Source organism: Oncorhynchus clarkii, chromosome 19 (assembly GCF_045791955.1).
Source record: "Oncorhynchus clarkii lewisi isolate Uvic-CL-2024 chromosome 19, UVic_Ocla_1.0, whole genome shotgun sequence".
NCBI lineage: Eukaryota > Metazoa > Chordata > Actinopteri > Salmoniformes > Salmonidae > Oncorhynchus > Oncorhynchus clarkii.
Genome location: NC_092165.1, coordinates 31,171,781 through 31,196,370, shown reverse-complemented (window position 1 = coordinate 31,196,370; position 24,590 = coordinate 31,171,781). Strand labels below are relative to the sequence as shown.

The 24,590-nt window shown below is 45.4% G+C and overlaps 1 protein-coding gene across 1 annotated transcript in view; it reads left to right on the top strand.

Moving 5' to 3' along the window:
- Nucleotides 1-23,856, top strand: part of LOC139375034 (F-box protein 34) — a 45,425-nt gene extending 21,569 nt beyond the window's left edge. The window contains exons 2-3 of the mRNA XM_071116404.1: nucleotides 10,626-10,810; nucleotides 19,359-23,856. Coding sequence (XP_070972505.1) covers nucleotides 19,369-21,771 — 2,403 coding nt within the window. The 5' untranslated portion in view covers nucleotides 10,626-10,810; nucleotides 19,359-19,368 and the 3' untranslated portion in view covers nucleotides 21,772-23,856. The remainder of the gene's footprint in view (nucleotides 1-10,625; nucleotides 10,811-19,358) is intronic.
- The last annotated feature ends 734 nt before the right edge of the window (nucleotides 23,857-24,590 follow it).

The following is a 24,590-nucleotide window of genomic DNA, read 5'->3' as shown; positions in this document are numbered from 1 at the left end:
AAGGGGAGTCTCTCACGGACACTATGGTAGGCCTAGGCGGTATTTTGGAAATAGCCATGGGTTGGTGTTTCAATATCGTTAACTATTTCTTTATCAGTACATTCTTTAGTTTTGAAGCAATTTAAGTAAACACCTGCAGTCAACTTATGCAACGCGTTAGGGGATAAAGCAGATTGCGTTCTTATTTTACGTTATGAAGCCTAGTTCCCCAGCACATTTGGGCCAGTCAACTATTTGTTTGTAAATAGTAACAGGAGGATGTGGGAGCAGGTGAATCCAGCTGTGCATTGACGGGTCGCCTTTTATATTGAAATACATGGTTTTTTAAATTTTTTTATTGATTCAATACAGGGTTCAGGTGATGTGCAACTATAGTTTTCCTTCACAGAAAATACAGTAGTGCAACACATTCGACAGAAAATACCTTCGTTTTCATCAGATGACAACTGAAGTGTAACACAATTTGGCTTGCAGCCACAAGTAAATGAGCTTAGAATGAAAAGGCAGTGTTTTTTTTTTTGCAAAAAAATTATGCATAGCCATCATATTTCTAATGTTTAGGCCTATCATAGAAAGAATAGACAGCTACACTACCGTTCAAAAGTTTGGGGTCACTTATAAATGTCCTTGTTTTTGAAAGAAAATGGCCAGAAACAAAGGACTTTCTTCTGAAACTCGTCAGTCTATTCTTCTTCTGAGAAATGAAGGCTATTCCATGTGAGAAATTAACAAGAAACTGAAGATCTCGTTCAACGTTCGTTCTCGTTCCCTTTGCAGAACAGCGCAAACAGGCTCTAAACAAAATAGGAGTGGGAGGCCCCGGCTCACAACTGAGCAAGAGGACGAGTACATGAGTGTCTAGTTTGAGAAACGGACGCCTCACAAGTCCTCAACTGGCAGCTTCGTTAAATAGTACCCGCAAAACACCAGTCTCAACATCAACAGAGAAAAGGCGCCTCCGGGTTGCTGGCCTTCTAGGCAGAGTTGCAAAGAAAAAGCCATATCTCAGACTGGCCAATAAAGTAAAGATTCATATGGGCAAAAGAACAGACACTGGACAGAGGAACTCTGCCTAGAAGGCCAGCATCCCGGAGTCGCCTCTTCACTGTTGATTTTGAGACTGTTGTTTTGCGGGATCTAGACTCTGTTAACACCACCCCAAGTTTAACTTGCTATCGAAGTGGCTCATATTTTTTTTTAACCTTTATTTAACTAGGCAAGTCAGTTAAGAGCAAATTCGTATTTTACAATGATGGCCCAAACCCTCCCCTAACCTGGACGACGCTGGGCCAATTATGCGTCGTGGCCAGTTGTGATACAGCCCGGGATTGAACCATTGTCTGTAGTGAAACCTCAAGCACTGAGATGCAGTGCCTTAGACTGCTGCACCACTCGGGAGGCCCCTGTCTGGTTTGAGAAGTCAACGCCCTTTGGATTAGTTATTTGTACAGCTGCCACTGCTATCCTGATTTCCTTGTGTTTTTTTTCTCCTCCATCTCAGCCCTGTCTGCTCCTTTCCCCTCTTCTCCAAGCAGAACAGGCAGGCCAATTGCCCTAGCGACTCCAGATTCCACACAGACACAGCGTGTACTGCTGCAGGAGAGCCAGTACTGCATGTGTAAACTTTTGTTAATTTGCACAATCTCTTGTTCACATTCGCTTGTAAATGTCCAAACTCACCAAAAATGACATTCGGTAGCTCTATATGTGTAACTTTATGAGCTGGATTGCCTGTCGCTGCAATTTGTTTATTTTCATTTCACTATTACTTGTGCAAATTTTGTTAGCATTCTGGGCTTTTTTGCGTTTTTTTGACGCCCACTTGTGTTCTTGCTCTACGACCCCCAGAAGTGTCACGGGACTCGTCTTAAGGTAACCCATACAATTGAATGGAAGTATGGAGGTATTCAATAATAGAAATTCAATAATTAAGCAAGTAAAACAAATCTAGTGGCTAAATGATCCATGGTATGACCATCTTAAAACAATTCTATATCTTGGCTTAGTAGAATTCCCCCCCCCCCCGGCTTTGATTATAGTTAACCTCACAATCTATGTGAAAAGAGCCTGTGTGTGACTCACTCTCTCTCTTGTGTGTGTGTTCGACCAGTTTAATCGTACTGATGTGCTGTGCTGTACACGGAAGGCTTGGAAGAATTTGTGTGCATAATGCTTGCTTTAGTTTTACTCCCCTGCATGCATACACCCAGACTCATACACTGGTGCTGTGCCGCAGGCCACAATGGGCAGCAGAGAAGCGCTGGGTTGTGAGAACTCGCTAAAGAGAAAACGCCTCTGGAGAAGAATGTTGAGGAACCAAATAAATCAGTCCCTCTCTAAAAAATTTTTTTTAAATGCGCTGTGAAATGGCCAAAGGCCTAGTTCCAGTTTTTATTTATTCTAGGTTGGTAATTCTATATTAATGCAATGATATTTTGATTGCGCATTTTCAGCATAGTGTGGTTTTGTTATCAAAATGCCTCAAAGTGCCTGTATCCACATAGCTTCTCAGAGTGAGAGTGCTGTTCCAGGATCAGTTTAGCCTTTTAGATCATGCTGAATAAGATCATATGGACAGATCCTTTATCAGCACTTCTACTCAGATTTTCTTTGTTCATACAGGCCCACGTCTTAATCATTTTGATTTCATTATCTTATCCATTATGATTTAAAAGGCAAAACCGATCTTAGCTCAGCACTCTTAATCTGAGAAGCAGCTAAATAGGCCTTTTAATTTATGTTCAGTAGCCGCTGGAAAAATGTATCTTTAGCTTGTGAAATGGGGACACTTTACGTATGCATGACAAAAAGTAGGCCTAGTGTGTTCTCACCCTTTTTGTCCTCAATTGTTCGCCTGTGCACGGTGAAGAATTCTGTGTCTCACTGAAAATGAGGTCATATTAATGTGAAATGGGTGTAACTGATGTGCACCACTGCAAGGGGATGAGGAGCAAGCGGTGGCTGTGCCCTCGTGGCTCTCATTCGCGCCACTGCTCGCTGTGTTTGCTACAAATATACACAAGGTCTAGTTTAAGTACACCTAGTATAGGGTCGGACCCCACACCTACTCATTCAAGGGGTTTTCTTTTTACTATTTTCTACATTGTAGAATAATAGTGAAGGCATCAACACTATGAAATGCATGTAGTAACCAAAAAATGCTTAAACAAATCAAAAGATATTTGAGATCCTTCAAAAGCCACATTTTGCCTTGATAGCTTTGCACACTCTTGGCATTCTCTCAACCAGCTTTATGAGGTAGTCACCTGGAATGCATTTCAGTTAACAGGTGTGCCTTGTTAAAAGTTAAATTGTGGAATTTCTTTCCTTAATGCGTTTGATCCAATCAGTTCTGTTGAGACAAGGTAGGGGTGGTATACAGAAGGTAGCCCTATTTGGTAAAAGGCCAAATCCATATTATGGCAAGAATAGCTCAAATAAGCAAAGAGAAACGACAGTCCGTTACTTTAAGAAATGAAGGTCAGTCAATCCGGAACATTTCAAAGTGCAGTCACAAAAAACAAATAATTTTATTGGTCACATACACATGGTTATCAGATGTTAATGCGAGTGTATTGAAATGCTTGTGCTTCTAGTTCTGACAGTGCAGTAATATCTAACAAATTCACAACGACTACCTTATATACACACACATGTAAAGGGATGAATATGTACATATAAATATATGGATGCGCAATAGGCAAGATGCAGTAGATTGTATAGAATACAGTAATAACATATGAGTTGAGTAATGTAGGATATGTAGACATTATTAAAGTGGTGTTATTTAAAGTGACTAGTGATAATTTGTTAAATGTAATTTAATTAAAGGTATTACTGGCCAGAGATTTGAGTCTGTTGGCAGCAGCCACTGTTTGTAATGGCTGTTGAGCAATCTGATGGCCTTGAGATGGAAGCTGTTTTTCAGTCTCTCAGTCCCAGCTTTGATGCACCTGTACTGACCTCGCCTTCTGGATCACAGAGGGGTGAACAGGCAGTGACCTTCCTGTGACATCGGGTGCTCTAGGTGTCCTGGAGGGCAGGTAGTTTTCCCCCGGTGATGCGTTGTGCAGACCTCTGGAGATTGTTGTGGGCGGAGCAGTTGCTGTACCAGGAGGTGATACAGGATGCTCCTTGATTGTGCATCTGTAAAAGTTTGTTTTTCGGTGAGAAGCCAACTTTTTGTTGCGCCTTCACCACGCTGTCTGTGTGGGTAGACCATTTCAGTTTATCCGTGATGTGTACGCCGAGGAACTTAACTTTCCACCTTCTCCACTACCGTACTGTGCATGGGGGTATGCTCCCTCTGCTGTTTCCTGAAGTCCACAATCATCTCCTTTGTTGATGTTGGGTGTGAGGTTGACACCACATTCCAAAGGGCCCTCACCACCTCCCTGTAGGCAGTCTCGACGTTGTTGGTAATCAAGGCTACCACTGTAGTGTTGTCTGCAAACTTGATGATTGAGTTGGAGGTGTGCATGGCCACGCAGTCATGGGTGAACAGGGAGTACAGGAGAGGGCTAGAACGCACCCTTGTGGAGCCCAAGTGTTGAGGATCAGCGGAGTGGAGATGTTGTTTCCTACCCTCATCACCTGGGGGTGGACCGTCAAAGTCCAGGTCCCAGTTGCACAGGGTGGGGTCGAGACTCAGGGTCTCGAGCTTTATGACAAGTTTGGAGGGTGCTATGGTGTTAAATGCTGAGCTGTAGTCAATGAACAGCATTCTTACATAGGTATTCCTCTTGTCCAGATGGGATATGGCAGTGTGGTGGTGATTGTGTCGTCTGTGGACCTATTGGGGCAGTAAGCCGTCAAGCGCAATGATGAAACTAGCTCTTATGAGCCACAGGAATGGAAGCCCCAGAGTTACCTCTACTGCAGTGGATGAGTTCAATTAGAGTTACCAGCCTTAGACATTTCAGCCCAAATAAATGCTTCAGAGTTCAAGTAACAGACACATCTCATCATCAACTGTTCAGAGGAGACTGCGTGAATCAGTTCTTCATGGTCGATTTGCTGCAATGAAACCATTACTGAAGGACACCAATAAGAAGAAGAGACTTGCTTGGGCCAAGAAACATGAGCAATGGACATTAGACTGGTGGACATCTGTCCTTTGGTCTGAGCTCAAATGTGAGATTTCTGGTTCCAACCACCGTGTCTTTGTGAGACGCAGAGTAGTTGAACGGATTCTCTCCACATGTGGTTCCCACCGTGAAGCATGGAAGAGGTGTGATTGTCTGGGGGTTCTTTTCTGGTGACAATGTCAGTGATTTATTTAGAATTCAAGGCATACTGAACCAGCGACAGTCACCCAACACACCTCTAGGGTGTGTAAGGGCTATTCCACCAAGAAGGAAAGTGATGTAGGGCTGCATCAGATGACCTGGCCTCCACAATCAACCCGACCTCAACCCAATTGGGATGAGTTGGACCGCAGAGTGAGGGAAAAGTAGTCAACAAGTGCTCAGCGTATGTGGGAACTCCTTCAAGACTGTTGGAAAAGCATTCCAGGTGAAGCTGGTTGGGAGAATGCCAAGAGTGAAAAGCTGTCATCAAAGCAAAGGGTGGCTACTTGGAAGAATCTAAAATATATTTAGATTTGTTATACTTTTGGGTTACGTGATTCCATATACTATTTCATTGTTTTGATGTCTTCACTAATTCTACAATGTAGAAAAAAGTTAAACCCATGAATGAGTAGGTGTTCTAAAACTTTTGACTGTGTGTTTACATGCATACATGCATGCATGCATGCATGCATACAGTTTAAGTTTTAAGTTTACATACACTTAGATTAGTCATTAACTTGCTTATTAACCACTCAACAAATTTCTTGTTCAATAAACTATAGTTTTGGCAAGTCGGTTAGGGCATCTACTTTGTGCATGATGCAAGTAATTTTTCCAACAATAATTTACAGACAGATTATTTCAATTATAATTCACTGTCACAAGCTTCTGATAGGCTAATTGACATCATTTGAGTCAATTGGAGGTGTACCTGTGGATGTATTTCAAGGCCTACCTTCAAACTCAGTGCCTCTTTGCTTGACATCATGGGAAAATCAAAAGAAATCAGCCAAGATCAAAAATAAATAAATTGTACTCCCAAGTCTTCATTCTTGCGAGAAAGTTCCAAACACCTGACGGTACCACGGTCAGTATAAACACCATGGGACCATGCAGCCGTCATACTGCTCAGGAAGGAGACACGTTCTGTCTCTTAGAGATGAACGTACTTTGGTGCCAAAAGTGCAAATCAATCCCAGAACAACAGCAAAGGACCTTGTGAAGATATTGGAGGAAATGGGTACAAAGTATCTATATCCACAGTGAAACGAGTCCTATATCGACATAACCTGATAGGCTGCTCGGCAAGGAAGAAGCCACTGCTCCAAAACCGCCATAAAAATGCCAGACTACGGTTTGCAACTGCACATGGGGACAAGATCATACTTTTTGGAGAAATGTCCTCTGGTCTGATGAAACAAAAATAGAACTGTTTGGCCATAATGACCATTGTTATGTTTGTAGGAAAAAGGGAGGCTTGCAAGCCAAAGAACACCATCCCAACCGTGAAGCACGGGGGTGGCAGCATCATGTGGTGGTGCTTTGCTGCAGGAGGGACTGGTGCACTTCACAAAATAGATGGCATCATGAGGCAGGAACATTATGTGGCTATATTGAAGCAACATCTCAAGACATCAGTCAGGAAGTTAAAGCTTGGTCGCAAATGGGTCTTCCAAATGGACAATGACCCCAAGCATACTTCCAAAGTTGTGGCAAAATGGCTTAAGGACAACGAAGTCAAGGTATTGGAGTGGCCATCACAAAGCTCTGACCTCAATCCTATAGAAAATGTGTGGGCAGAACTGAAAAGGCGTGTGTGAGCATGGGAGGCATACAAACCTGACTCAGTTACACCAGCTCTGTCAGGAGGAATGGGCCAAAATTCACCCAACTTATTGTGGGAAGCTTGTGGAAGGCTACCTGAAACGTTTGACCCAAGGTAAACGATGTGAAGGCAATGCTACCAAATACTAATTGAGTGTATGTAAACTTCTGACCCACTGGAAATGTGATGAAAGAAATAAAAGCTGTGTGTGTGTGTGTGTGTGTGTGTGTGTGTGTGTGTGTGTGTGTGTGTGTGTGTGTGTGTGTGTGTGTGTGTGTGTGCACTGCTCAAAAAAATAAAGGGAACACTTAAACAACACAATGTAACTCCAAGTCAATCACACCTCTGTGAAATCAAACTGTCCACTTAGGAAGCAACAGTGATTGACAATACATTTCACATGCTGCTGTGCAAATGGAATAGACAGCAGGTGGAAATTATAGGCAATTAGAAAGACACCCCCAATAAAAGAGTGGTTCTGCAGGTGATAACCACAGACCACTTCTCCGTTCCTATGCTTCCTGGCTGATGTTTTGGTCACGTTTGAATGCTGGCGGTGCTTTCACTCTAGTGGTAGCATGAGACGGAGTCTACAACCCACACAAGTGGCTCAGGTAGTGCAGCTCATCCAGGATGGCACATCAATGCGAGCCGTGGCAAGAAGGTTTGCTGTGTCTGTCAGCGTAGTGTCCAGAGCATGGAGGCGCTACCAGGAGACAGGACAGTACATCAGGAGACGTGGAGGAGGCTGTAAGAGGGCAACAACCCAGCAGCAGGACCGCTACCTCTGCCTTTATGCAAGGAGGAGCAGGAGGAGCACTGCCAGAGCCCTGCAAAATGACCTCCAGCAGGCCACAAATGTGCAGAAACAGACTCCATGAGGGTTGTATGAGGGCCTGACATCCACAGGTGGGGGTTGTGCTTACAGCCCAACACCGTGTAGGACGTTTGGCATTTGCCAGAAAACACCAAGATTGGCAAATTCGCCACTGGCGCCCTGTGCTCTTCACAGATGAAAGCAGGTTCACACTGAGCACATGTGACAGACGTGACAGAGTCTGGAGACGCCGTGGAGAACGTTCTGCTGCCTGCAAAATCCTCCCGCGTGACCGGTTTTGTGGTGGGTCAGTCATTTCTTTGGGGGACCGCACAGCCCTCCATGTGCTCGCCAGAGGTAGACTGACTGCCATTAGGTACCGAGATGAAATCCTCAGACCCCTTGTGACACCATATGCAGGTGCGGTTGGCCCTGGGTTCCTCCTAATGCAAGACAATGCTAGACCTCATGTGGCTGGAGTGTGTCAGCAGTTCCTGCAAGAGGAAGGCATTGATGCTATGGACTGGCCTGCCCGTTCCCCAGACCTGAATCCAATTGAGCACATCTGGGACATCACGTCTCGCTCCATCCACCAACTCCACGTTGCACCAAAGACTGTCCAGGAGTTGGCAGATGCTTTAGTCCAGGTCTGGGAGGAGATCCCTCAGGAGACCATCCCCCACCTCATCAGGATTATGCCCAGGCGTTGTAGGGAGGACATACAGGCACGTGGAGGCCACACACTACTGAGCCTCATTTTGACTTGTTTTAAGGACATTACATCAAAGTTGGATCAGCCTGTAGTGTGGTTTTCCACTTAAATTTTTTTAATTCTGGAAGGTTCTCCCATCTCCACAGAGGAACTCTGGAGCGCTATCAGAATGACCATCGGATTCTTGGTCACCTCCCTGACCAAGGCTCTTCTCCCCCCCGATAGCTCAGTTTGGCCGGGCGGCCAGCTCTAGGAAGAGTCTTGGTGGTCCCTAACTTTTCCTTTAAGAATGGAGGCCACTGTGTTCTTGTGGACCTTCAATGCTGCAGAAATGTTTTGGTATCCTTCCCCAGATCTGTACCTTAACCATCCTGTCTCTGAGCTCTACAGGCGATTCCTTCGACCTCATGGCTTGGTTTTTGATCTGACATGCGCTGTCAACTGTGGGACCTGATTTCGACAGGTGTGCCTTTCCAAATCCAATTGAATTTACCGCAGGTGGACTCCCAAGTTGTAGAAACATCTCAAGGATGATCAATGGGAACAGGATGCACCTGAGCTCATTTTCAAGTCTCATAACAAAGAGTCTGTAGTTAAGTAAAAAAGGTATTTCTGTTTTCACATTTTTATTCATTTTCAAATATAAATCGGTTTTCGCTTTGTCATTATGGGGTATTGTGTATAGATTGAAGGGGGAAAAAACATAATCCAGTTTAGATTTGGACTGTAATGTGATAAAGTAGAGGATATTTTTTAGATCGCGCTGTGTATTTATCAATGTCCAGGAATGACCCGAATCGAGTGTAACCAAACATTTGGGATTTGAACCGCCTTGTCCACCCATGTCCAGCCACCCTGGCAGGGACAGTCTATGAAGTAAAGGAGGTTCATATGATTGTGCACATCCTCAACTTGAGAATTCTCGTGCTAGGCTAATAAATAATGCTGATATAATGGAATGAGTCGGACAGTCTAATCATCATTGTGTACCATGAGGTGCTAGCCTGTCCCTCAGTGATTGACTGACTTGTGTTTTAGCTAGCCAAGTGTTTGATAAGCAGAGCAGGCTTCCCTTCCCCTCTGCCCCCCCAGTCCCCTGGCTGGCCACTGTTCCACTGTTCTCAAATCAGCTTTTGTTCAGGCTTATCTGGTCTTCATGGCTGACATATCTCTTTGAAAACAAACTGGGCGCTTGTTTTTCCCCAGCCAGCGAATGCGAATGGGGGAAGGATTCAAGGTTCTGTCCCAAATGATACGCTGTTCCCTATATAGTGCACTACTTTTAGAGCAGTGCCATATGGACCCTGGTCAAAAGTAGTGCACTAATGGGGAGTAGATAGGGTGCCATTTGGGATGCTACCTTGAAGGGAGTGTGTTTCCACTTCAGTGTTGGCTCAGTTTGAACTGAATGTACAGTTTATCAGTCTGAATAGTTGCAAACAAATTTTGGTTTCATATCTGACTTGGAAGTTGAAGGTGGAAAATTATTTGATGTAATGGCACATGTTTGTTTAGGCTATCTGTGGTTGACTTGTTGCAGTTCAGTGATGTATTTTTAGATTTATTGGATAGTGTTGGAAATGAGGCATAAGATAATGGAAACTCGGGTATTTAAACCACAAACACAACATTGTAAACCTTGTAAAGGCATTTTGTTGTTTGGCCTTTTCTGTTTTTGTTAGACCGTGCCAGGTTTGGCTTGCTTTACATAAGCCATTCATTCACATTCAGAGGAACAGCTTTGTGGAAAAATGTTTTTGTGAATATTTGTCCATATGTGTCTTGTATATTAACTCGTTGCCATCTGTCAATCTCAGCCAGGCAGCATTTCAAGAAGTGTTGGATTTTGATTCGGCCCTGGGCTTGTTTACTTATGCAGTTCTGCAGATCATTGTTCCTGGGAGGCCAGCCCCCCCCCCCCCCCCCCCCCCAACAAGGTTCTCCTCAAAGAATGTAAGAGGGGTGCTGAACCACCTTGTGGCCTGGCTGCGCCACTCTAAATTGTTTTTTTCATTCAAATGTTTTACTCTATTTGTTATCATATAAGGAAATGGCAGTTTGAAGTGTTCTAAAAATCCTGGGGAGAACCCTGCACCACACACAGCCATGTTTCATTTAAGTGCTTCCTTCTATGTGTGAGATTGTCTGTCTGGAACTGAGCTGTAATTAACTGTACATCATGTGTCTGTTTCCCTGCAGTGCGGTGGATGGGACCCTGAGTTGTGAGGTCATCAGATCGTGGCCTGCAGGGGGTTGTGGTAGAGACACGTCTGTCACCACACTGGACTGGAGGGAGGAGCTGAATTCCTGAGATGTGAATCTACCGCCTCATCTCACAGCGAACATAGGAAACCACCATCCAACCTGCTGCTGTCAGCCTGGAGGTAAGAGACAAGATACAAACACACAATGGAAGTAAGCTTCTATCTCGCCGAGTCCCCCCTCACTCACAAATCACCACTCTACCTACCTACTTGCATACCTCAGAGGTGAGTTAAAGGGACAGCGCACTCAAATTATAAAATGACTTGGTTCCTATGTTAAAAGCAGCTTATGGACAAGACTAGAATCCATGCTTTGTTTGGGTTGGTTTACCTAGTCACTACTGCTAACATTAGCATTGAACTAGGCTTACCTCTTCAGCATGGCATTATTATTAGAGCCACCCATATTGAGCTAGAATTCCTGTTCAGGAGGGTGCAAGGTTATTGTTTCAGATAGGCCTATTTATTCTACATTATGTGTTTCTATGTAGAATATGGGATTGTCAGCTCTACTCATAACGTTTCTATTTGCAACCAAAGTTGTGAATGGTTTACTTGACTGAATAACACCTGTTGTACTGCTCTGTGGGACAGTGCCTGCCAGCCAGGTGAATGATGGTTTAAGTAGTGGGATTATTTAGTATGACTTTCCCATAACGATGTCGCAAAACACATGAGTACATTATCCCCCCCTGCTTACCTCGTGTGGAGGCCCGTGCCGTGCTTCAGGCTGCGTCAGCCCCAGATGCTGTGTAGCCCCACCAACCAGACCTGCGTTTTAAATACTTTTTTCAAATAAATTCATAATCTGTGCTTGATCGCGTTTGCCTAGCTTAATGGACAAATAGAATAGTCCCAAAACTGCAAGCCCGCTAGAGCAAACAAGTATTTAATCGATTTCAAATAGCATTTGAACCCAGGTGTGCGCTCCAGTAGCCCCCTGCCTCGCCTCAGGAAGAACATGTGATGTTGCACATAATTGCAGCATGCAGGCGCAGCCTCAGACTGATTGCTCGTGTGTTTCCCAAATGACACCCTATTCCCTATAGAGTGCTTTGGCACTACATAAGGAATAGGGTTCCATTTAGAACACGGCCCTCGTGTGACTTCATTCCTTGACTTTTGAAGTTGGATCAGTTCCCTGGCAACCTCCTATGGAGAAGAAGTCATGGACTCTTGAAGGGGGGAGGGGAATAGAGGAGATAAGAATGAGGTTGTTACGTTGAAGCTGCTCTCTCTAGCGGAGTTCAGGAGTGAGCTCACCTCATCAGAGCCCATGACTGCCCCTCCAGTCCACCTAGGGCCAGCTCTGTTGTGCCTTTCCCTTCAGACAGTTTTTATTTTATTTTTACATAACGCTAAATTGTACTTTTCCCTGAAATTGCCATCAGCACTGATGTGTGTTTTGGCACTGGCACCAGGCATTGAGGAAAGTATGACTTGCAGGAGGGTAGGGTTTGTGTAATGGGCTTATCCCAAATGTCACACTCTTCCCTATATAGTGCACTTCTTTTGACCAGAGCCCTATATAGGCTATAGGGTGGCATTTGAGACGCAGTCTCGGTGTGGGGTCTGAGCACTGCTGGGAAGGGGAAATAGTCTGTTGGCCAGGTTGTGTAATAATGAGTAACAGTCAAACTTGGCAAGCCAGACCAAGGGGCTGTTTAGGAGGGTGCAACCACAATATTGCAGAACATTCACATATAAATGTATTTTATATAACAAAAATGTGCAATAGAGTAGTTGCAGCATCGATTATTCATTTACTTAAGTTTCACCTCACTGATTCTACTACAACCACATTGTGTGGTACTCTGGAGTGTGGATATCTGAACAAAATGGCTGATGCTAGTGACATTAGTGTAGCAAGTCGCTGTCTGAGCTTCAATGACCTTTTGGTAAAGTCAGCTAATGGCTAACTGACATGAATCACTTAGAGTGCAAGAACCATGCCTGCCATGATTGTCCATTAATTATTTGTTTTTCTCTTGTTTTTCTTTGTTGCTTAAAGTGCTTTGAGATTGTAAAAAAAAAAGTGGTATAAAAGTGTAATGAATTATAATTGTTATTACAGGTGTAGTTGTTGCCACGGCTATATAATGTGATCCCACTCAGTTGATGTTGGTGCCACTTTTTCCCCTCTTCAGTCAACACGTGCACACACACACACACTAGAGCAGTGAAAACACTGGGACTGGTGGGGGAGAGGAGAGTGACTGGGGCTACTGCAGGCCTTTCAAGGACACACAGCGCGCTGTAATTCTCCCTCCCTTGGCACACCGCTTTACATGCTCTCCAGCTAGCCAATTACTAGATGAAGCCACCCCACCCCAAGAGAGCAGCGTGTGTGTCCCAAATGGCACCCTATTATATACCCTTGTGTGTAGATTTTTTAGTAGTGGTTTCTTTGCAGCATTTTGACCATGAACGCCTGATTCAGTTTCCTCTGCTGCAGAGTATAAGTTCATTAGTTACAACCTTCAGAAGACACATCTCAACATCAACTGTTCAGAGGAGACCGTGAATCAGGCCTTCATGATCAAATTGCTGCAAAGAAACCACAACTAAAGAATACCAATAAGAAGAGACTTTCTTGGGCTAAGAAACACAAGCAATGGACATTAGACCAGTGGAAATCTGTCCTTTTTTGAGATTTTTGGTTCCAACCACCGTGTCGTCTTTGTAAGACGCAGAGTAGGTGAATGGATGATCTTCGCATGTGTGGTTCCCATTGTGAAGCATGGAGGCGTGGTGGTGCTTTGCTGGTGACACTCTGTGATTTATTTAGAATTCAAGGCACACTTAACTAGCATGGCTACCACAGCATTCTGCAGCGATACGCCATCCCACCTGGTGGGACTATCATTTGTTTTTCCACCCGACCCAATGGAGATGGTTTGGGATGAGTGGTACCCGCAGAGTGAAGGAAAAGCAGCCAACAAGTGCTCAGCATGTGTGGGGACTCCTTCAAGACTGTTGGAAAAGCATTCCAGGTGAAACTGGTTGAGAGAATGCAAAGCTGTCAAGGCAAAAGGTGGCTACTTTGAAGAATCTCAAATATAAAGTATATTTAGATTCTATTTTTACCACTTTTGGTTAATACATGGTTCCATGTGTTATTTCATAGTTATGTCTTCACTATTATTCTACAATGTAGAAAATAGTAAAAAATAAAGAAAAACCCTTGAATAAGTAGGTGTGTCCAAACTGGTTGTGTGTATTATATAGAAAAGCTATTTGAGATGCAGCCAGTGCCTTTGCGGTGCCCTTGTCGCCCTCAAACCCATCCACCACCCCCTCCCCTGCATGCCATCCCTGATTTGGTTACCTCAGGTGCTCCCCCCGCCTCCACCCTACTGTCCCACATTTATCAGAGTTCCAGGGCTGCAGTGAAGAATGCCTTATTTGCCCTGCATTGAAGAATGCCTTATATGTACTGCCGTCTGTCCTGTCCCACTGCGGCTACTTGAAGTCCTGTGTGTCGTTGGAGTGTGTGTGTGTGTGTGTGTGTGTGTGTGTGTGTCAGTGGCTGGATCAGCTGACAGGACTTGTGTAAGGGCCCAGCTGTGTCTGAACTTAGGCTCTGTACCCATTTTGTCCTAGCAGTGGGAGGGAGACTGGGGGAATAGCAGCGGGAGGGAGGCTGTGCTGGGGGAACAATGGAGGGAGGGTAGCTGGGCTGGGGGAACAGCAACCCTTGTTTTTGCCATAATCAGATTGTGTGACACAGCTTTCCATCCACAAGACACCACGTGTCCCAAATTGCACCCTATTCCCCATCTAATGCAGTACTTTTGACCAAGGTCTAGGGATCTGGTAGTGCACAATGTCTAAGGAAGTTGTGAGGTTTTGCTCGCCTGAGGTAGAGTATTTCATGATAAGCTGTAAACCACACTACCTAGGGAGTTCATCTGTATTTTTTGTAGCTGTCTACATACCACCAGAGACCGATGCTGGCACTAAGCCCGCACTCAATGAGGGAGGTGTATTCCGCCATAAGCAAACAGGAAAACGCTCATCCAGAGGCGGCGCTCCTAGTTGCCATGGACTTTAATGCAGGGAAACTTAAATCAGTTTGACCTCATTTCTATCAACATGTTAAATGTGCAACCAGAGGGGAAAAAAAACTCTAGACCACCTTTACTCCACACAGATGCGTACAAAGCTCTCCCTCATCCTCCATTTGGCAAATCTGACCATAATTCTATCCTCCTGATTCCTGCTTACATGCCAAAATGAAAGCATGAAGCACCAGTGACAGTCAATAAAAAAAAGTGGTCAGATGAAGCAGATGCAAATCTACAGGACAGTTTTTATTTGCTAGCACAGACTGGAATATGTTCCGGGATTCTTCCGATGGCATTGAGGAGTACACCACATCGGTCACTGGCTTCATCAGTAAGTGCATCGATGTGGGGACGACGTCAGTGACTGTACGTACATACCCCAACCAGAAGCCATGGATTACAGGCAACATCCGCACTGAGCTAAAGGGTAGAGCTAAGAAATCCTGCTATGCCCTGCGAAGAACCAACAAATAGGCAAAGCGTCAGTACAGGACTAAGGTCAAGTCGTACAACACCGGCTCCAAAGCTTGTCGGATGTGGCAGGGCTTGCAAACTATTAGACTACAAAGGGAAGCACAGCCGAGAGCTGCCCAGTGACACGAGCCTACTAGACGAGTTAAATTACTTCTATGCTCGCTTCGAGGCAAGTAACACTGAAACATGCATGACAGCATCAGCTGTTCCAGACGACTGTGATCAAGCTCTCCACAGCCGTTGTGAGTAAGAACTTTAATCCACCTGGCATGTCAGATTTCAAAAAAGCTTTACGGTGAAAGCAAACCATGCGATTATGTGAGGACAGCTTTCAGCAGACAAAACATTACAAACAGCTAGCAGCAAAGTAGATTGGTCTCAAGTCAGAAAAGCAATAAAATTAATCGCTTACCTTTGATCTTCGTATGTTTACACTCACGAGACTCCCAGTTATACAATAAATGTTTGTTTTGTTCCATAAAGATTCTCTTTATATCCAAAAAAAACATTTTTTATAATCAATGTTTTTTACAATAAATAATCGATAATATTTCAACCGGACGGTAAACTTTTCAATACAAGAGAGAAAGAAATGAGTCAGCTCTTCATGCGTGCGCATGAACAAATCTAAGGACATCTGGCTATCCACTGACACGATGTGATCATTCTCGCTCATTTTTCAGAATAAAAGCCTGAAACCATGTCTAAAGACTGTTCACACCATGTGGAGGCCATAGGGAAAGGAACCTGGTTGATATCCCTTTAAATGGAGGATAGGCTTGCAGTGGAACAGTTTCAGAAAAACAGCACTTCCTGGTTGGATTTTCCTCAGGTTTTCGCCTGTAATATCAGTTCTGTTATACTCAGACACTATTTTGACAGTTTTGGAAACTTTAGAGTTTTCTATCCTAATCTGCCAATTATATGCATATTATAGCTTTTGGGCCTGAGAAATAGGCAGTTTACTTTTTTATCCAAACATACCCCCTTGCTTCAAGAGGTTAAACAGGTCAATATTCACAAGGCCGCAGGGCCAGACGGATTACCGGGACGTGCACTCAGAGCATGCGCTGACCAACGGGCAAGTGTCTTCACTGACATTTTCAACCTGTCCCTGATCGAGTCTGTAATACCAACATGTTTCAAGCAGACCACCATAGTCCCTGTGCCCAAGAACACTAAGGTAACCAGCCTAAATGACTACCGACACGTAGCACTCACGTCTGTAGCTATGAAGTGCTTTGAAAGGCTTGTCATGGCTCACATCAACACCATTATCCTAGAAACCCTAGACCTACTCCAATTTGCATACTTACCTAACAGATCCACAAATTATGCACGCAGATCCTCAACATGGGCGCCCCTCAGGGGTGCGTGCTCAGTACCCTCCTGTACAACACCATCCAACACCATCATTTAAGTTTGCCGATGACACAACAGTGGTAGGCCTGAACACCGACAACGATGAGACAGCCTATAGGGAGGAGGTCAGAGACATGACCGTGTGGTGTTCTCCCTCAACGTGATCAAGACAAAGGAGATAATTGTGGACTACATGAAAAAGAGGACGGAGCACGCCCCCATTCTCATCGACAGGGCTGTAGTGGAGGAGGTTGAGAGCTTCAAGTTCCTTGGCATCCACATCACCAACAAACTAACATGGTCCAAGCACCCCAAGACAGTTGTGAAGAGGGCACGACAAAACCCATTCCCCCTCAGGAGATTTGGCATGGGTCCTCAGATCCTCAAAGATCTACAGCTGCACCATCGAGAGCATCCTGACGAGTTGCATCACTGCCTGGTCTGGCAACTGCTCGGCCTCCGACCGCAAGACACAGAGGGTGGTGCGTACGGCCCAGTACATCACTGGAGCCAAGCTTCCTGCCATTCAGGACGTCTATACCAGGCAGTGTCAGGAAGGCCCAAATAATTGTCAGACTCCAGCCAACCTAGTCATCGACTGTTCTCTCTGCTACCGCACGGCAAGCTGTACCGGAGCACCATGTCTAGGTTCATGTGGCTTCAAAACATCTTCTACCCTCAAGTCATAAGACTCCTAAAGATCTAATCAAAGGGCTACCTCAGACTATTTGCATTGCCCCCCCTTCCCCCTCTTTTACGCAGCTGCTACTCTGTTATTATCTATGCCTAGTAACTTTAACTCTACTTAAATGTACATATTACCTTAACTAACCGGTGCCCCCGCATATTGACTCTGTACTGGTACCACCTGTATATAGCCTTGCTGTTATTTTTCTGCTGTTCTTTAATTATTTGTTTTATTTCTTACCTTAAGGTATTTTTCTTAGCTGCACTGTTGGTTAAGCATTTCACTGAGGTCTACTATACCTGTTGTATTCGGTACATGTGATATATATATATATATGAGGTTGAGAGCTTAATATATATATATAAAAGATTTGATGTAGGGAATATGGTGCCATTTGGGAAGCAGACTGTTTATGCAGTGTGAACAAATGAGAGAACCTAGGTTAGAGCCACTCGATCCAAGGCAAGGATCGAGTGCTGCCTCTCCCTGCTGGCCTGATCAATAGGATGAAAGCGATTTCGTAGATAAGCACCAAAAGTACCCAGTGCAAAATCGACACAAAACCCTACTCCAGTGTAAAGTAAGCTATGTAGTTTAAGGCAAGCTCAGCACTTTTCCACTTAGTGTTTTCGCAAGGAAGGATTTGCCAGAGGAATATACACTGCGTGTACAAAACATTGTGTGCCATTCAGAGGGTGAATGGGCAAGAAAATATTTCAGTGCCTTTTTGAACAGGGTATGGTAGTAGGTGACAAATGCACCAGTTTGAGTGGCAAGAACTGCAACGCAGCTGGGTTTTTCACGCTCAGCAGTTTCCCATGCGTATCATGAATGATCCACCACCCAAAGGACATACAGTCAACTTGACACATCTGTGGGAAGCATTGGAGTCAACGTGGGCCAGTATCCCTGTGGAACGCTTTCAACACCTTGTAGTCCATGCCCTGACGAATTGAGGCTGTTCTGAGGGCAAAAAGGGGTGCAACTCAATATTAGGAAGGTGTTTCTAATGTTTTGTACACTTGGTGTATGTTGGCCGGTGCAGGCAGGGCAAATCGTCCCCTTTTGGCCGTCTGCCTCTCCATGCCAAGTGCAGAAACCTGTTCTTCAGTTTCTATTTCAGGGGTTCCCTGAGACATTTGAGTTTATGAATATTGTGAACAGATTACTTAAATTTTGTCATATGAATTTCTAGAATAAGTTGCGGGATGATACAATACCATGTAATATTATTAATCTACAATGTATGTTCTTAACCATTTGTAACATGGGCCTGGGAGGCTCACAGGGATATTGGTATCCACAGTTCTCTACCAATTAACACATTTTCAACACAATACCTCTTGTATTACAATCGTTTTAGTGGGAATTAGCTTAAACTACAAAATGTTTTCTCCGATACCAAATGTGTGTTACCACTATTAGCACAAACAAATGGTGGTCTCATAAGTTTAATGCAATGGCAGTAGGCCTAATGCAGTTTAATGAAGTGGAAATGTTTGTAGGGTGCATGGGGAATGGAGGACAGTGATTCAACGTGACTAGAGAGCTCACCCCGTCACATACTGTTCAATAGGCCTATAAAAATGTTTAAGAAAAACGTCATTGTTCAATAAATGTTCAAGAAGAGAAAAAAAGGTGGTTGCGGATGGGTTTCTAGCAATTGGGTGCGGGTGAACAAACAGCTGACCAGCGCATCATTAGTCCCCTCCCGGGCCCAAAAAGTTTGGGAACCCCTGCTCTGTTTTGCAATAAGTACCCTATACTCTACATATTGTGCCATTTGGAATGCACCTCTTGTTTTCTTCTGTAGCTGACCTGAGGCCCATTAGTCCAAGCATAGATAGAGGGTTATAGTTCTGGCTGTCCCACTCCCAACTGTGTTTATTGATAATATATTTGCTGCGTTGGCAAAATATTCAGGACGTGTCAGATAGAAATAGAATAACTAGAGCTGACTTCATTTGCTATTCTGCCTTCTATGAATGTTGTCTTGCATCCTCCTGAACAGGCCCCTGTTTAGGCTGTCATATCACATGTACCACAATGACGCATGGACTCCATTCTTCTGTTCCAGGGCTGCAGCCATGCACCTCAAGCCATACCCCAAACTGCAGAAGAAAGAGTTCTACCTGGAGTCCAGTCACGACAGCCAGAGAGGCCTTCACCATATGAGCCAGCAGGGGGCCCTGTCTCTGAGGACAGAGTGGGGGGTCCGTCCAGCCCTGGTGGGCTCGTCTAGCAGCGGGCTCGGCCCGGGCACGGCCCGGTCCCCCCTTAGTGTCATATCCACCAACACCCGGTGCTGCAGTGACGGCAGTAATAGTACCCACGGCAACAGTGGTAGTGGGCTGCAAACCTCAAGGCTGAGTGGGTCTGGGGGAAATGTATTCCACAGTAGTACAACCTGGGCCCGGCGGAAAACCTCTGAAACCTCCTACACCACCACCTCGTCCCTGCTGCTCCTCCCCACCTCCTCCTGCACCTCCTCTACAGGCTCGGGGGGATCTGAGAACCAGGAGGCCTCCCTCAGCGTCTCCTACCAGGGGGAGGATGGAGAGGGACCGCTGGACATCTGGGCTGTCATAAAGCCCGGCAACACCAAGGAGAAAATCGCCATCTTCGCCTCGCCCCAGTGCCACGGCAGCCTCGTGAATGGTGGCGGTGGAGGAGAGCCGGTCAGGGAGGCGCGTGAGGGAGACTTGGTGAGCAGCATCTCAGTGAGGACAGTGTCTGTGAAGATGAAAAGCTGTTGGGAGGATGAGGGTGGCTCTGTGGCCAAGCGCAGGAGGAGGTCATGGCATCGGGGCCACCACCAGGACAGAGACCGACAGTCACCCAGAGCTATAGAGAGACAGAGCCCATTGAGTCCCACAAAGAACAGCCCAGAAGAGGTGACCCTTGGCGAGAGCCCTAGAGTGCCTGAGTGTGGGGTTGTAGGGGTGGGTGGGGAGCAGGTATGTAGGGTAGAGGGCGAGGAGGGGAGTGAGACTGGGACGGGCAAGGCTCTCTCTGTGGTGGAGTTGGTGGCCGCCTTGGAGCAGAGAGCCAGCGACAAGCAAGGGGACTCTAAGCCTGTCTCTCTGCGGAGCTCCACAAGCATTACCTTATCCAGGGGGCTGTCACTGACCCAAGAGCCCCAGCAGCCCAAAGCCCCAGACCAGAGCCCCCAGGGGACAGATGAGGCAGAGTGTGTAAAGGTGTCAGACATGGTGGCCAAGCTGGAGTCAGAGTGCCTGAAGCGCCGGAGTGTTCCAAGGGAAGGGTCCGGATCTGGGGGAGAGCTGTCGCGCAACAACAGCCTGCGGAGGAGGGTGGGCAGGGTGTTACTGGCAGGAGCAGACGCCTGCTCCATCTCAGCCCAGCCACCTCCGTCTCCCACTGGGCCCCAGCACGGACTAGAGGAGACCACAAGGGTGCAGCACCTCCACGCTAGTCCATCTGAGGGCCGTCCCTCTGTTAGCACCATCCACACGGACAAACTAGTTCCCAGCAGCTGCCATGAAGCTTCCCACTGGGCTTCCCGTTCCTCTGACCCAGCTTCTCCGTCTCACAGTGTGGACTCTGGGTGTGGAGCCTCCATCCACGCTGTCAGAGAGCCAGAGGAGATGTGTGAGGCCCAGGGACAGCAGGTCATTGAGGCTGGGCAGGATCTGTACCTCCAGCTCCAGTCAGAGCGGGCCAGCAGCAGTCTACAGAGTGAGGAGCCCCTCCCAGGCATGCTGTTCTTCTCACACCCTCTGCCCTCACAGCCGGTGCTAGAACAACACAAACTCCCACACCCAGACAGTACTCGCACCCAGGACACTGGGTCCAGCCCTCAACTCACCAGAGACTTAGCAGAACCCTCCAAGCCTCAGCCCTGCGACCCTGCTATCACCTCCCTCCTCCCTGAAACCATATCGCACAGTGAGAACTGGGCCAAAGAGGAGGATGAGAGGGAGGAGGAGAAGGCGGTGAGTGAGGGAGAGGGGAGTGCTTTTAGCCAGTGTGAGACTGTGCCTTTCCCCCTGCGCCGCCTGGTGTCTCACGAGTTCCTGGAGATGCGCTTTAAGATCCAGCTGCTCCTGGAACCCCAGCAGTACATGGCCTTCCTGCCTCACCACATTATCGTTAAGATCTTCTGCCTGCTGCCCACAGAGAACCTGGCAGCGCTTAAGTGCACCTGCCACTACTTCAAGTTCCTCATCGAGAGCTACGGAGTTCGACCCGCAGACTGCCGCTGGGTGTGTGACCCCCGCTACAAAGACGATCCCTGCAAGCAGTGTAAAAAACGGTATGGGCGCGGGGATGTGTCCCTCTGCCGCTGGCACCACAAGCCCTACTGCCAGGCGCTGCCCTACGGCCCCGGGTACTGGATGTGTTGCCATGGTTCCCACAAAGACACGCCCGGCTGCAACGTCGGTCTCCATGACAACCGCTGGGTGCCCGCCTTCCATAGTATCAACATGCCAATCTATAAGAAACCCAGGGCGGTCACTGAGGAGTAGTGGAATAGACAATGGGAGAAAGTGACTTGACTTCTGTGTGCTTTATTTTGCCAATGAGGGCTTTGTGTGTATGTGTTGCCATATGAGCATGTGCAGTTATTTGTGGGGAGTGTCTGACCGCAACCAGGTTTCTGGTACTGATGAGGAATCACTGGATCTTTTCCTTGACCCCTAACCACTGACCTCTAACCCCTCCTCAGGTCCTCTGAGATGGTCAGCACTTTAACCCTGGTCATAGTTCTCAATCTTCAAAGGATTCTAACAGGGTATTCTTTTTACTTGCTTCAATGTGTTGGGTTAAAACATCTGGTTCTGACCAGAGTGTGTTGAAGAGAAGCTTTGTTTCAGATTTCTCTTCAGTGTTGATGCTAAATGTGTCTCTCCTTGCCCACAGCCATAATGTTTCCTTGCTTATGCATTAACCAATACGTTGGGATAGCTATTTTAGTCAAGGTAAGCCTATCAACATTATGCAGTATACCCCACCCACAAGTGTGATTTACTCCGTGTTAATGTGTTGTTGTCTAAGTGGATACATGCATTGCTGCAGGTCCCCGGTTTATGCAAAATGTGAATCAACCCCATCCTATATCCCCTCCATATCCTGTTCCAAATGGCACCCTAGTCCCTATGTAGTGCACTACTTTTGACCAGGGCCCATAGGGTGCCGTTTGGGATGTTGGAGTCTATATCCCAACTTAACTGTATCAGTCTCCGGGTCAGAGAGGGAAAGGGTTTTGTCTGTCCTGTATCTGGTTTGATTGAAAAAGTTTGTTCTGAGCCCTGTTGTGTTTACATTGTACGTAGTGCTACAGAGTCCTATATCAAAAACAAAGTGAGGAAGATTGACAAGCAGCATGAGTATCTATGACTTGAATGCATTTATCTTCAGTTTGGTAAAAAGAAAAAAGTTTATTTTGACCCCGTCATGTATATATTCATGAATGATTATTATTGGGTGTTTTACAATGGGTCGCAGATGTATAACCCATATGCTTATTTGGCCGCTCTCATTGCATTATTCTCCACCATTTTTAATGTGCGTCTGAAATGGCACAGTATTCCCTATATAGTGCACCACTTTTGACCAGAGCAATAGGGCTGGTCAAAAGCAGTGCACTATAAATGGAATAGGGTGCCATTTTTGGACAAGTGCTCATCCCTCCTTTTTATGATGCTGATATTTCTTGAAGGGAAACATGTCTGGAGAAGTTCACCTGTGTCTGTTCTTTACCATGATTAACTGGACATGATCTAAACACCAAAACAGAAGGAAAACAGGGTTGATTACAAAGGGGGAGAAAAATGGTCTCTAAAAGTAGTTTGCCTCCAGATATTTTTTTAAAACAGTTTGTTGTATAATATTCCAGCTGTACTCTGCCTGCAAAGGCATTTTACTACAATAAAGTGCATTCATTCTGAGGTTAACTGTCAGAGCCCACCTTTCCTTCTCGTGGTGTCTTTAAACTGAAAGGAAGTTTAAAGGTTACAACATAAAAATGGAATGTATTGATCTTTACTGAATATTCAGGGATATAGACTAAATGTATACTAAGGGTCTCCAGCCTTAAATGTCACCCATTTCTATTATTTATCACATCTTGTTGTCATTGACATACGTCAATGTTGTTCACAACTTAAGGTCTATACTGTAGAGCTGGTAGGCTTGCCTTTCATTGGGGCGAGGGGTATTGTTTGGGTCCAGGTGTGTTGGGGAAAGAGCACGGACACGCACAACAGATTTATAAAAGCAAAATAAATGTATTCCTTGCTGTGTGAAATTACTTCCTAGAAGTTGATATTAATCATCTCAAACATTTGAGGGAAATTTCCCCCTTTTGTCAACTTTATCATTTAATACCAAAATGGCAGTCCTCCGACAAAGGGTCTGGATTGTCCACTTGAAAAGGCAAAGTGCGATGAGTAGGCAATGTATCAATGGGTGCTAATATGAACATTGGCATGGAATTGTCTGAAATGGTGTGTTTACATGCTCTTTCGTTTCTTTCTTCATTCGGTGACCTTTTGAATTCACAACAGACAGTAGGGGATGAATAAGACTTGGCAATAAAATGCATGAAAAGATCCTGTGGGTTGCCAGTGGTTTTGATTTGAGCATTGAGCAGTATCTTCTAAATCCCAACTTGATACATTTGCTACTGTCTCTATTTTAACCCTCAGTCCCATGACCCCAGCAAAAATCTGCTTTTCATTTGTCTGCATGTAAAGCCCTTGTATTTATCCTCACAATTAAGTGTTATACAATTTTATTTCAGCACAACCAGGGCGGCTACAAGGAGACCACAAAACAATTTGTCAAACAGTTATTCATGAGTTTAATATGAATGCTTTAAGTACAGAAGTTGTTCTCAGGGAAATTAATATCCAACTAGTCAGTGACAACTGCTTAAGGTATTAGACTACAGTGCATTAAAAAGTACAGTATTGACATTCATTTTGCTACGTTACAGCTTTAAGTGATAAAAAAATCCCCCTCAATTTACACACAATATCCCATAATGACAAAGCAAAGAGGTTTTTAGAAAAAAATAACATAACATATTCAGTATTCAGACACTTTGCTATGAGACTCAATTGAGCTCCAATGTATCATCCCCCTTTCCTTTACCTGTTTCCATTGATCATCTTTGAGCTCTTTCTACAACTTGATTGGACATGCTTTGGAAAGGCATGTGTGTGTGTGTGTGTGTGTATGTGTATATATATATATATATATATAAGCTCTGACGGAGGTCTTCTGTGCAGATGAGAGAACCTTCCAGAGGGACAACGATCTCTGCAGCATGCCACCAATCATG